The sequence below is a fragment of the Lithobates pipiens genome, unplaced genomic scaffold (genome assembly GCF_037356315.1).
Source record: "Lithobates pipiens isolate NorthernLeopardFrog02 unplaced genomic scaffold, aLitPip1_a1.2 Scaffold_19, whole genome shotgun sequence".
Lineage (NCBI taxonomy): Eukaryota > Metazoa > Chordata > Amphibia > Anura > Ranidae > Lithobates > Lithobates pipiens.
In genome coordinates this window covers 483,112,429-483,124,760 of record NW_027507764.1, presented here as the reverse complement: position 1 = coordinate 483,124,760, position 12,332 = coordinate 483,112,429, and the positions used below count along the sequence as shown (strand labels likewise).

The window sequence follows — 12,332 nt, the reverse complement described above, 5'->3', positions numbered from 1 at the left end:
TCTGTCTACTTTATTGTGTGTAAAGTGTCTAGGTTTTCTACTTTCCCTTTGGCTCCATTCCAGCTGCTGATCGGTGGGTGATGTGACATTAATTCTGAAAGTCATCTGCCTGAAAGATACCATACTGTCTGAAGATACCACTGGGTGGTATCAAGTATGATTGGTGCAACCACTGCCAATCAGCATTCAGGCAGGCTTTCCACCTCCAAAGAAAACCCAAGTTCGATCAGTGGTTTATGTCCATGTACATGTACAGAACATCCTAGTTGAGCAGTAGAGCATAGATTAGATGTGTTTTTTGTTCTTCTTCTTCTTTTTTTTTTTTTTTTTTTTTTTTGCATTTATGTATAGAAGTTTAAAAAAAAAAAAAAGTCTCTCTCTCTAAATAAACTTGTCGTGCTCACCTGCTCTGTGAAGTGGTTTTGCACAGAGCAGCCTGGATCCTCCTCTTTTCGGGTTCTCCACCGGTGCTCCTGGAGCCCCCCCCCAGTCTAGTGCCCCTAGAGCAAGCAGTTTGCTGTGCGGGCACTGAAGCAGGCTGTTCTGTGTGTCCTTTGGCCCCCGCCCCCTCTCTTCCCTGGTTGGCTCACTGCTACCAATAGCTCCCACCTCAGCCAATGAGGAATGAGTCTCCAGAGAGCCAAGGCTTCCGTGCACATTGCAGCATCTTGATAGGGCTCAGGTACGTATATATATTTTTTTTTTTGGGGGGGGGGGGGGGGGGACAAAAACTTTAGAACCTCATTTAAAGGTCCGTATTTGCACAGAATGGCCATAAGACATTGCCAGACCACCTTTATCAAAGCCATTCTGGATATGCCATATCATGCTATACGGATACTGGAATCCAGATTCTGATTTGTACTCCATAATACAGATTAACTCAACTGTCCTCTGAAATTATCTTTTAACCTGAACTCCAACTTCCCACTAATTTGTACTCCTCCCATGAGCTGCATGTTGGTTCATTCCTGCCCCATAGCTCCCGTAAACTGTGGGGTGGGAAAGGACCTGGGCCACAGCCTACAGGAATACAAAAGAAGTGGAAGTTTGGGTTAGAGATGAGTTCAGAGGAAGCCTGAGCTTATCTCTACTCTGGCATCCCACCCATCTCTTATACACTTTCTGTCAGCTTAAGCCTCATACACACGGTCGGACTTTGTACAAACTTTTCCGTGGACTTTTGTACAAAGGGCGTGGTCCACAAGTTTGTATTGCATACACACGGTCGGACTTTTTGACAACAAACACGAACGTAATGACGTCACAACGTACTGACGCCGCTTCAAAAGAGGACGTTCAATGACTCCATCGCCACCTTTGGTGAACTTCTGTATTGTAGTCTGATCTTTTGCATTGGTTCTGAGCATGCGTGTTTGTACCTTGTACAAAAGTCCGATGCTTTTGCGTACACACGGTCGGACTTTGCTCCATCGGACTTTTGTTGCCAGAAAGTTTGTCCGTTCGCACAGCCAACAAAAGTCCGATGAAAACAGAAAAAGTTTGTCCGATGGAGCGTACACACAGTCGGATGTTGCTCCAAAACAGCTCATTTGCATGTTTGTTGTCAAAAAGTCCGACCGTGTGTACGGGCCTTTATAGACAAGGCCAGGTATAGCCCTTCATTATTCTAGGAAGAGCTGAGTAGTCTTACACAGAGTAATGTGATAGTTCAGGAATACTAGACTATTGGAGGTCCACCTAGGTGAAATATGTCTTATTCAGAGTCATTTATGTCCACAAATCTGTATAAATAAAAAATCTTTCACAAATTTCTCAGTTCAGTTTCTGCTCTTTTACATTTATTTTACATTATTTGATATGAACAAGAAATTTACAATGTACATTACAAGTGGTAGTAAATGTTTTCCTCTTGTCTACTTGAAGTAAATGCATACACAAACATTGTGTTTTATATATTGAGTTATTCATACATATAAATAGTAAAAGAGGAAAGCAAGTGTTTAAACATAGCATTGGTTTTTGGTCTCAGTCCTCATCTCTACATCTTACTTTACAATACAGTAAGATTTTCATAGCATGCTCTCTCCACATGAATAGGGTGGTGAAGAATATTTCTTTCTGTCCAGAAAACCTTACAGGAAGTGAGAAATCTGCCAAATGGGTACGGAGGCAGCAGCAACATTGACAGAGGTTCTACTAAATACGTTTTTTTTTTTTTTTTCTTTTATCTCGGTGAGATTTCCCTAATTTCCTCTCCCAGTGACCTCACCACAACTAGGAAAACGCTCCAATGGGGTGAGTTGTCCCATCTTGCCGATATTACATCTAAAACAGAGTTCTGTTTCTACTACTGTATCTCACCTGGCTGTTCACATAGATATGCACAGGAAGACTACATTTTCAAGTTTACAAAATGTATTTGTTAATCAATTTGGAAAAACAAACCAATTAGTACTTGCGCTGCTGTTATATAAAACACATACAATAAACTTAGAAGCAAGTAAATCACAAATCCAGCGCTCATGGAAATGTAATTTACATATATGAACATATAAGCTGCTGCTATAACATAAAAATCAATATCTCTTATGCTTTAAAATGATCAGAAATGATAAGCAATAAAGCAAAAGCAGCGCTCTTTGGTGTATTAACACCTTGCTTCCAAACTGTTCAAGATGATTACACCCTGTGACAGGTGAGTCCAAGTAAAGGTTTCTCCACTCAGTATTCTTTTAGATATGTCAGGTGTATAGATGTACAAAACCTTCACCACACCTCGTAATACCGCTCCCCTCAGAATTTGCACTCCCCAGATAAAGATATATATGCCATTTGATCATATCTTTCACATTAATGAGTCACTCAAGAACAGGATATTCCCCCAGTCTCAATATCTCATGACATGCCCTTTGCTGCTTTGGCAGCCAGCGCTATTCTCTTCACTCTGAAGTCCCAGGATGTGGACAGGCCCTTGGGATTTTCACTGGTGGCCATGCATTGTACAAGATGACATTGAAAAGTGGCTTCAGGGTACTGGTCAAAGAAAGCTTAGCTAGCTTGGCTTTCCAGGTACTGTCCAGGGGTATGGAACTCAATCTCCAGAAATTTTCCAAGCCGAAAATTGCTGGAGATTGAGTTCCAAACCCGTGGACAGTCCCTGGAAATCCAGGCTAGCTAAGCTTCCTTTGACTGGTACCCTGAAGCCACTTTTCTATATCACTTTGTGCAATGCATGGCCACCAGTAAAAATCCTGGGACTTCAGAGAGAAGAGAATAGCACTGGCTGCTGAGCCAGCAAAGGACATGTCATGAGATAGAGATCGGTGCAAGATTCTGATCTTGAGAGACTTGTTAATGTGAAAGATCTGATCAAAAAGTGTATATATCTTGTTTTTCTGGTGAGTGCAAATTCTGAGGAGAGTGGTATTATCAGGTGTTGAGAAGGTTTTGTACATCTATACACCTGATAAATCCCAAAAGAACAGTGAGTGCAGAAAGCTTTACTTATCTGTCGCAGGGTGTAATCATCTTGAACGGTTTGGAAGCAAAGTGTTCAATACACGAAGAGCGCTGCTTTTGCTTTATTGATTATAATATAATATAATTTATGATCGTTTTAAAGCATAAGAGATATTCATAACATATACAGAGATGTAGTTATCTGAATAGTACATTTTAAGGGTAATTGCAGGTTCTGTAACAACTCCATCCAAATCTGCTGACTTACATTCTTCCAGATCAAGCACACTGGCATCTAGCTTTAGGCAAATTTACCCTTTTTTTTTTATTATGGATGTTATTAATATAATGCATCCAGAGTATTCTTCTCCATAACACAGTCTTGTTGATCGTAGTGACTGCTTCTCAACTGAGTTCTTAGTTGAAGTCACCCACCTGTTCGGTGCTTGTTCTGCTCTTTAAATCCTTTTAGTCAGATCACACAAAGTTATGCCTCACTTTGATCTGTATACACAAACAATGGTATGTCTTGCTTTATTTTCTGAAAGACAAATTAAAGGTCTTGTTAAAAAAATAAAAAGGAAAGACAAATACATTGATGTTTATTTATTAACACTAAAAAATTTAATTTTGGGGCTTAAAATGAAAAAGATGTTATACTAATCTGCTCTGTGCAACAATATTACACAGAGTGGTATGTTACCCCCTTTCGGCAGTCCCCTGCCGGCACTGTCCACTGCCTCCTGTAGATGCCTCCTTAGATACCCAGGTTCTATGGAGGCAATCATGTCCACAAGCTCTCGAGCTGGGCTGTGTGCATCCATAGACACAAAGCAACGTTAAGCCGTGCCCTTGCTCACTCCACACAGTTTGACTAACAGCAGCAGGAGCCTGTGGCTCCCAATGCCCACTGTCTGCTGAGTAACAAGAAGTGAGGGGAGCAGTGGTGGAGCCAGACCAAGAGCCAGACAGGAGTTTGGGAATGGAGGTGTGTAGAACAGGTACTGGGGCTTTTTTTCTTTTTACCTTAATGCAGAGAATGCATTATGGTAAAAAAACATTTTGACTTTAGAACCATTTTAAGATAAATAATTTTTTTTTTTTTTAATATTCGCTTATACCAATGACGATGCCTACCGCGACTGTTTTGTTTATACTTCAGCTATCAGCAATCGCACAAATTCATTTTTTTTTTTGTATGTGTGTTTTGTTTTTTCAATGTAAAACGTGTGAATATATGTTAAAATATCAACGAACAAAGCAAACAAAAAACAGGTTTTAATTATTAATAACACAAGGGAAGAAAGAATTTCAAAATCGCGCTACCAAATTCCTCCCACCTCAGCGCTAAAGGTTCAAGTATCGCTAAACGTAATAAATATATGGTTTGCACCTAAACAGCAGCCACTTAGGCCGCGTACACACGCGGGGACTGTTCGCTCAACTTTGTCCGCTGAACAGTGTTTCGGCGGACAGTCCGCTCGTGTGTGGGCTTTCAGCGGACAGTCTGCTGAACAAAGTTTTTCGGAAATTCCGGAAAAACTGTCCGCTGAAACTTAGTTTCAGCGAACAGTCCCCTCGTGTGTAGGCTTGTTCGTCAAACTAAGTTCCGCGCATGCTCAGAAAGGATTTACACGCCGAAGTTTGCATTGCAGTGTATAGGACGTCGTTTTCTAGTCCCGTCGTACGTGCCGTTCACGTCATCGCGCACGGTTTCAGCGGACTGTTCGTTCGTCGTGTGTGGGCAAGTCCGTCCATGCTAATTTTGAGCGGACTGTCCGCTGAAACTGTTTGACGGACAAAGTTGAGCGAACAGTCCCCGCGTGTGTACGCGGCCTCACAAATAACTTATTACATATAGATATGAATGATTAAAACAATTTTGCGATCACTTAAAAGCGATTAAAATTCAATAATCAAAGCAGCGCTCCAGTCAACACGTACTAGTGACATAAATGTACATGATTAATATATACATATAAACAGACTCAAAATAGTGCTGCTAATCACAGTCTTAAATACAGTGGTAGATGTGCAGGAAATAAACCAAGTCTGTGAGAGAGCTGAAATAGGTGAGTATTGTAGATAGATTAATCGGTAAGTGCACTCAACACCGTTATCCTCCACACCATGCTCCACACGACCCCCCTAAGGGTTTAAACTCACCAAATGGAAGAATTTAACAAGCCTTACTCCACCAACCAAATCACAGCCTCCACCTCTGGTTCAAACTCCAGACATCCGAAATAGCAGCAGTACATGAAAAAGAAGCAAGCAGACTCCACATCGAGCAGATCTGTTTGATTTGTTTTAGTATAGAAGGAGGAGGAGGTCACTTCCCAGCGTTTAATTCTTCCATTTATTGAGTTTAAAACCTCAGTGGGTCGTGTGGAGCATGGTGTGGAGGATAACGGTGTTGAGTGCACTTACCGATTAATCTATCTACAAAACTCACCTATTTCAGCTCTCTCACAGACTTGGTTTATTTCCTGCACATCTACCACTGTATTTAAGACTGTGATTAGCAGCACTATTTTGAGTCTGTTTATATGTATATATTAATCATGTACATTTATGTCAATAGTACATGTTGACTGGAGCGCTGCTTTAATTATTAATAATTAAAAAAAAAACGAGTGAACAAAAAAAACATAGGCAGAAAAATGGAGGAGACTAAGAAGTTAATTAAGGCTGATTATAGTAAATTAAGGGTTAAAGGAGAAGTCCATCCTTAGCTCGTTTGGCTGGGCTTCTTCTATGGGTCACAGATGCGCAATTCGTTTTCCACTGCTGTGACCCTTTTTCAGCAGAGAGCGGTCTGAAGTCCGCTCTCTGCGGACGTCACTGGAATCAGTCCAGGCACCACATCATCAGGACAATAAAGTCTGGATCCACCAGGTGCCTGGACTGATGCCTGTCTCGGCCTCTCAGCAAACTGCAGAGAGACAGAGATGGCCAATCCCTGCCCCTCCACAGCTCATCTGCAGTGAGCAGAGAGGAGAGCTGCTGATTGACAGTCAGAAGCTCTCGTCTCGTGGGATCTGTGAGAACCGAGCCTTCTGTGATTATCGATGGCTCGGTTCTCAGTGTAGAGGCGCCGGGGGAACAGATGCAGCATCGGTCCCATGCTGCATCCATCTAGGTATGCATAAAAGGGGAGGGAAAAAAAATACTTCTCTTTTAACCACTTGCTTAACTCTGGGAGGGCGTACTATGACGTCCACCCAGAATTCCGCTCTTGCGTGCCCCCTGGGGCGTGCACTGGAGAACTTCCATGACCGCTGGGTCCTATGGATCATGGTGAATGGCCGCTGATCGCAGCCGTTTACCATATGACGGAGCGATCACATGTAAACAAACCGGCGTGATTTCTGGTTCATCCCTCCCCTCTCAGTCTAGTGTGAGCGGAGACAGCAGTGCTGTGGGCTGCATGTGTAGTGCCCCCAGCGCTGCTCAGTAACAGATCCATCGATCCATCCATCTATGCTCACCCATCCATACTCTGCATTCTCTGCATACCCATGCATACTCTGCATACCCATCCATACTCTGCATTCTTATCTATCCATCCATGCTCACCCATCCATACTCAGCATACTCATCCATGCATCCTCACCCATACTCATCCATCCATCCTCAGCAATACTAATCCATTCATCCATCCATGCTCAGCCATCCCATCTACCACATCCATAATTGGCCATGCTCAGGCATACCCAGCCATACTCAACTGTACCCAGCCATAAACAGCCATACTCCGCCATACCCAGTCGGACCCAGCCATACCCAGTTGGACCCAGCCCTACCCAGCCATACTCCACCATACCCAGCTGTACTCAGCCATATCCAGCCATAGTCAATCGTACTCAGCCATACCCAGCCGTACGCAGCCATACCCAGCCATACTCAGCCGGACCCAGCCATACCCAGCCATACTCAATCGTGCTCAGTCATACCCAGCCATACTCAGCCGTACCCAGCCATCCCATCTATACCCATCCATACTCAGCCGTACCCATCCATACTCCTTCATGCGCAGCTATCCCCATCCATGCTCATCCATGCCACACCCATGCCATTACAGTGCCTCACAAAAGTGTAATAGGTAGTCAAATTAGATTTGAAACTTATGTCCCTAGAACACCTGATGGTGCTCCCTGCATGTTGGTCCTCTGTGTGTGGCCACGCTGTGGAAAAGTCTCACACATGTGGTATCGCCATACTCAGGAGGAGTAGGAGAATCTATTTTGGGGTGTCATTTTTGGTATGTACTGTGTTAGAAATATTGTGTAAATGGACAACGATGTTTAAAAAAAAAAAATGCGTTTTCATTTTCTTTACACATTTTCCAAAAACTTGTAGAAAAAAATTAAATGTTCAAAAGAATTGATATGCCTCATAGATTATACATTGGGTTGTTTTCTTTCCAAAATGGGGTAATTTTTGGGGCGTTTCCATTGTCCTAGTTCTCCAGGGCCTTCAAAAATGTAAGAGGTAGTCAAGAAATTATATGTGTAATTTATGCTCCAAGAACGCCTGATTGCGCTCCCTGCATGTTGGGCCTCAGTATTTGGCCACACTGTGTAAAAGTCTGACACGTGGTATTGCCATACTCAAGAGCAGTAGTAGAATGTGTTTTGGGGTGTAATTTGTGCTATGCATATGCTGTGTGTGAGAAATAACGTGGTAATATAACAATTTTGTGAACAAAAAAAAAAAAAAGAAAATCTTGATTTTGGAAAGAATCGTGGGAAAAAATGACAACTTCAAAAAACTCACCATCTCTCTTACTAAATACCTTGGAATATCTACTTTCCAAAAAGGGGTCATTTGTGGGGTTATTTGTACTTTCCTGGCTTGTTAGGGTCTCAAGACATGAGATAGGCCGTCAGTACTTCAGGTGTGATCAATTTTCAGAGATTGACACCATAGCTTGTGGACTCTATAACTTTCACAAAGACCAAATAATATACACCGATTTGGGTTATTTTTAACAAAGATATGTAGTGGTATAAAAAAATATATAAAATATATGAAGAAAAAATACAAATTTGCAAAACTTTATAACAGAAAGGAAGACATTTTTTTACGTCTCTTAAAATAAAAAACCCAGCAGTGATTAAATACCACCAAAAGAAAGCTCTATTTGTGTGAAAAAAAGGACAAAAAATTCAAATAGGTACAGTGTTGCATGACACTGTAATTGTCATTGTCATTCAAAATGTGAGAGCACCGAAAGCTGAAAATTGGTTTGGTTATTAAGGAGGTTTAAGTGCCCAGTGGTCAAGTGGTTAATAAGGGGTTAAACAGAGCAACATTTAATAAAAAACTAAAAAGATTTTTTTTTACTTGACAGGTAGGCTGGTTTAAACTGACTTCATCTGCAGATCAAAGTTCTTCCCTTTGATCTGTAGATGAAGAAAACAGTAAGATACAAAAAAGGAACAATGTTTCTTTTTATCTTTCGGATTAGCGATGTTTTTTTTTTTTAATTTACATCTCCAATTTCTGGGACATCAGTTTACACTTCAGCTGTTAACAGGGGAACCCCACTGACAGCTGAATGAGTCATTAGTTGTTAAGGACGCCGCGGTCCTGCTCTTTAACAACCAATGATTGCCGGCATTTTCTTTTCTTCTACATTTCTACTGTCAGTGGGGGAATCCCGCGGTCGGCTGACAGAACTGAGCCTGAAATTATCGGTTTCAGGTATTGGAGTATTTGCACTAGTACTGATACTCGTGCAAATGCTTAGTATCAGTGGAACCCTATAAGAAATAATATTGTAATAAACCAGTAATTGTTTTTTATGATACTTTTCCACCACCAGATGCTAAGGCCTGCTTTAAAGAGAAGAAGCATATCTACTCCTGCACTCTACAACTTTTTGTCATTTTCTTCATCTTAATCTTAAGTGTGTTGGCTTGAATTTGTGTGAAATAACTTGTTCCCCAGACAGGCTGTGGTGCGAGACAAACAAGGCGTTTGCCTTGGGCGGTATTTTCCAGGGGACGGCACCACCCCCCCAGGCAGAAGGGACACTGTACCAGCAATTGTGTTGGTGCGTGGGGTGCGGACCACACTTCGCACCGACCCTCTGATAGTCTTAAATGTAAGCTCCTCTTCCGGTGACCAAGCTGCAGCCACCGATACTCCGGTGATGTCACCCGGCTGTTACCGCTTCACCTGGACTCCGTGGCCGCAACTTCTAGGTGCTGCATGTGAGATTACCCCATCCAGCAGAGAGGAGAATGAGAGGAGAGCGGAGGGGACGTCACATTGCTCAGCCATTTCTACGTGACTGACAATGGGGAGGAAGAAGAGGGACACCCTTTGAGCGGCTCTGCTGTGCCTCCTGCTGCAGGTGAGTGGGGACCTACAATGTCCCATTCCAGGCCTGGAGAAAGCAAACCAACCAGCTGGTGTCACCTCAATCCTAGGGACACCTACCTATAGTACCTGGACAGCACACTATAATCCTAGGAACACCTACCTGACCATGTGTAGACATACCTACGTTCCCTGGACAGCTATATACTCTACTGCCCTATCAGCTCCGACCCTTCTCTATACTACCTACTGCACTATGGACACCTACCCTTTTCTACACTACTTACTGAACTATGGGTCATATGCCCTTCTCTATATCTACTACCTACTGCAATATGGACACCTACCCTTCTCTTTACTACCTACTGTACTATGGTCACCTACCCCCCTTTATACTACCTACTGCACTATGGACACCTACCCTTCTCTACACTATTTACTGCACTATGGACATATACCCTTCTCTATATCTACTACCTACTGCAATATGGACACCTACCCTTCTCTATACTACCTACTGCACTATGGATAACTACCCCTCTCTATACTACCTGCTGCACTATGCACACCAACCCTTCTCTATACTACCTGCTGCTCTATGGACACCTACCCTTCTCTATACTACCTACTGCACTATGGACACCCACCCTTCTCTATACTACCTGCTGCACTATGGGCACCTACCCTTCTCTATACTACCTGCTGCTCTATGGACACCTACCATTCTCTATACTACCTACTGCACTATGGATAACTACCCTTCTAAAGTTACCCTTTAACTTGTGCTTTATTGGAATCTACCCTACCATTAGCTTCTCATATTTTGGACACCTACAACCCATTGCTGTATTAGCTACTGCCTTGTAGATACCCTCTTTACTAAATATTATCTACTGTACTATGGACACCTATGCAAATCTGTATCACCCCCCTTTTCTCCCCCTCTCTCTCTTCCCCATCTCTGAAGAGGTGGGGCTCTACTAGGAAGAGGTGGAGCCTAAAGAAGAATGGATGGAGTCTGAAAATAAAGGTGTGGATCATAAACAGGAAGGGGTGGGGCAAATTTAGATATGGGGGGAGCGCCTGACTTTAGTCTTGCCTAGGGCAGCACAAAACCTAACTACACCACTGGCTGTGGCACTGGACATGGTTGTATAGTGAAGATCTCTGGAAAAGGAGAAACGTGACTATTGTATGTGACATTGCAGACAATACAGGCGGGGCAGGGGCAGGTACATACACAACACATTAACTAAAGAAGAACTTGTACTTTAAGCATCATGCTCCTAACGGCAGACCTGAATGATGAGTTTATGACAGAAAACTGTTATGCAACATTAGATATTATATGGGGTGATCCAAGATATGATGAATAATTAATAATTCATATAATATAACACATCCCTAGCTAACTGAAAGCTCACAAAATAATTGTTTCTATCCTGTTGAACTCCATGAAGTCATACAAAAACTTAGCAGCATCTCCACATGCTATGTAATGCTAACATCTTTGGTTATCCTACCCCTCTCCCAGTCTGCAACAATCCTTTCTTAAGGAGTGCCAATTGTGAAAGAAAGCTCTAGCCCTCTATTTCACCAACAATGTAGGATGTCCGAGCATGGAAAAAAATAATGCCTATATTCCCCTATAGATTTAATTGCACACCCGATACTAACTCTAAAACCACAAAGACGAGACACATATTTCTACTACCCTGAGTTCTTTTGAGCTATCCGCTAACTGTCTTATTTCACACTAAATCTGATTAACTGCGAACAACCGCCAAAGTTCCAAATCAACTTCAAAGACTCCTTGCAGACTCAATTTTCAGAACAATGGGATAACACTAACCAATAAATCTTCTGTTAGCCCTAGAATCCACATTTGCACATTGGTATGATATACAAGCGAAGCTACAGAACTTTTTCTGACTATGACAGATAAATGCTAACACTGCCTACATGGCACCATCGTACAAATGAGACTGGAATGGCACTTGATCAAACCCTTTTGAGCTGACATCTCTGATATCCTAATCTGGTGGGAAGTCCGCCAGCAGTCTGGCGGTAAGTCCGCCAGACTAAGTCCGTCGGATAGACGGCTACGTGTGTACGCGGCATAAGCGGGGTTTCTGGAAGAAGCATAAAGAACTGCCAAAGACACCCTCCCAAAACCTTCAGACAAACCTGGAAATACTGGATTCAAGTAAACATTCACCTATAAATTGCTAGCTTTGGCAATTCACAATCACCAATGACATCCTAAACTCTTCCTGGTGAGACATAACTTTAAATGATATTGTCCATCCTTCTTTTTCCCCCTTTTAGTTCTCTCACTCCCTCCTTTTTTCCTTTCTCCTCTTTTCACTATCCCTTTCTCTGCTGTTTCTGAAGTGTTTCCATTTTTGCCTAGGAGATTGGAGATCACAGATAAACTTACCTAATCCTCCAATACTCCCAGCACAAGACCTTCCCTATGGCTCGTGCCCCCATCCCCCCCGCCCCAACACACACACATACAGTCTATCGGTCTTGTGCGGTGGACTTTTCCTGACATCATCACACCTATAGACCTGCTC

General features: G+C 42.5%; 1 protein-coding gene across 1 annotated transcript in view; it reads right to left on the bottom strand.

The window, feature by feature from the left end:
* Nucleotides 1-3,419: 3,419 nt before the first annotated feature.
* The window catches only part of LOC143997354 (E3 ubiquitin-protein ligase RNF31-like), a 126,757-nt gene continuing 117,844 nt past the window's right edge, over nt 3,420-12,332 (bottom strand). The window contains exon 17 of the mRNA XM_077492934.1: nt 3,420-3,964. Coding sequence (XP_077349060.1) covers nt 3,911-3,964 — 54 coding nt within the window. The 3' untranslated portion in view covers nt 3,420-3,910. The remainder of the gene's footprint in view (nt 3,965-12,332) is intronic.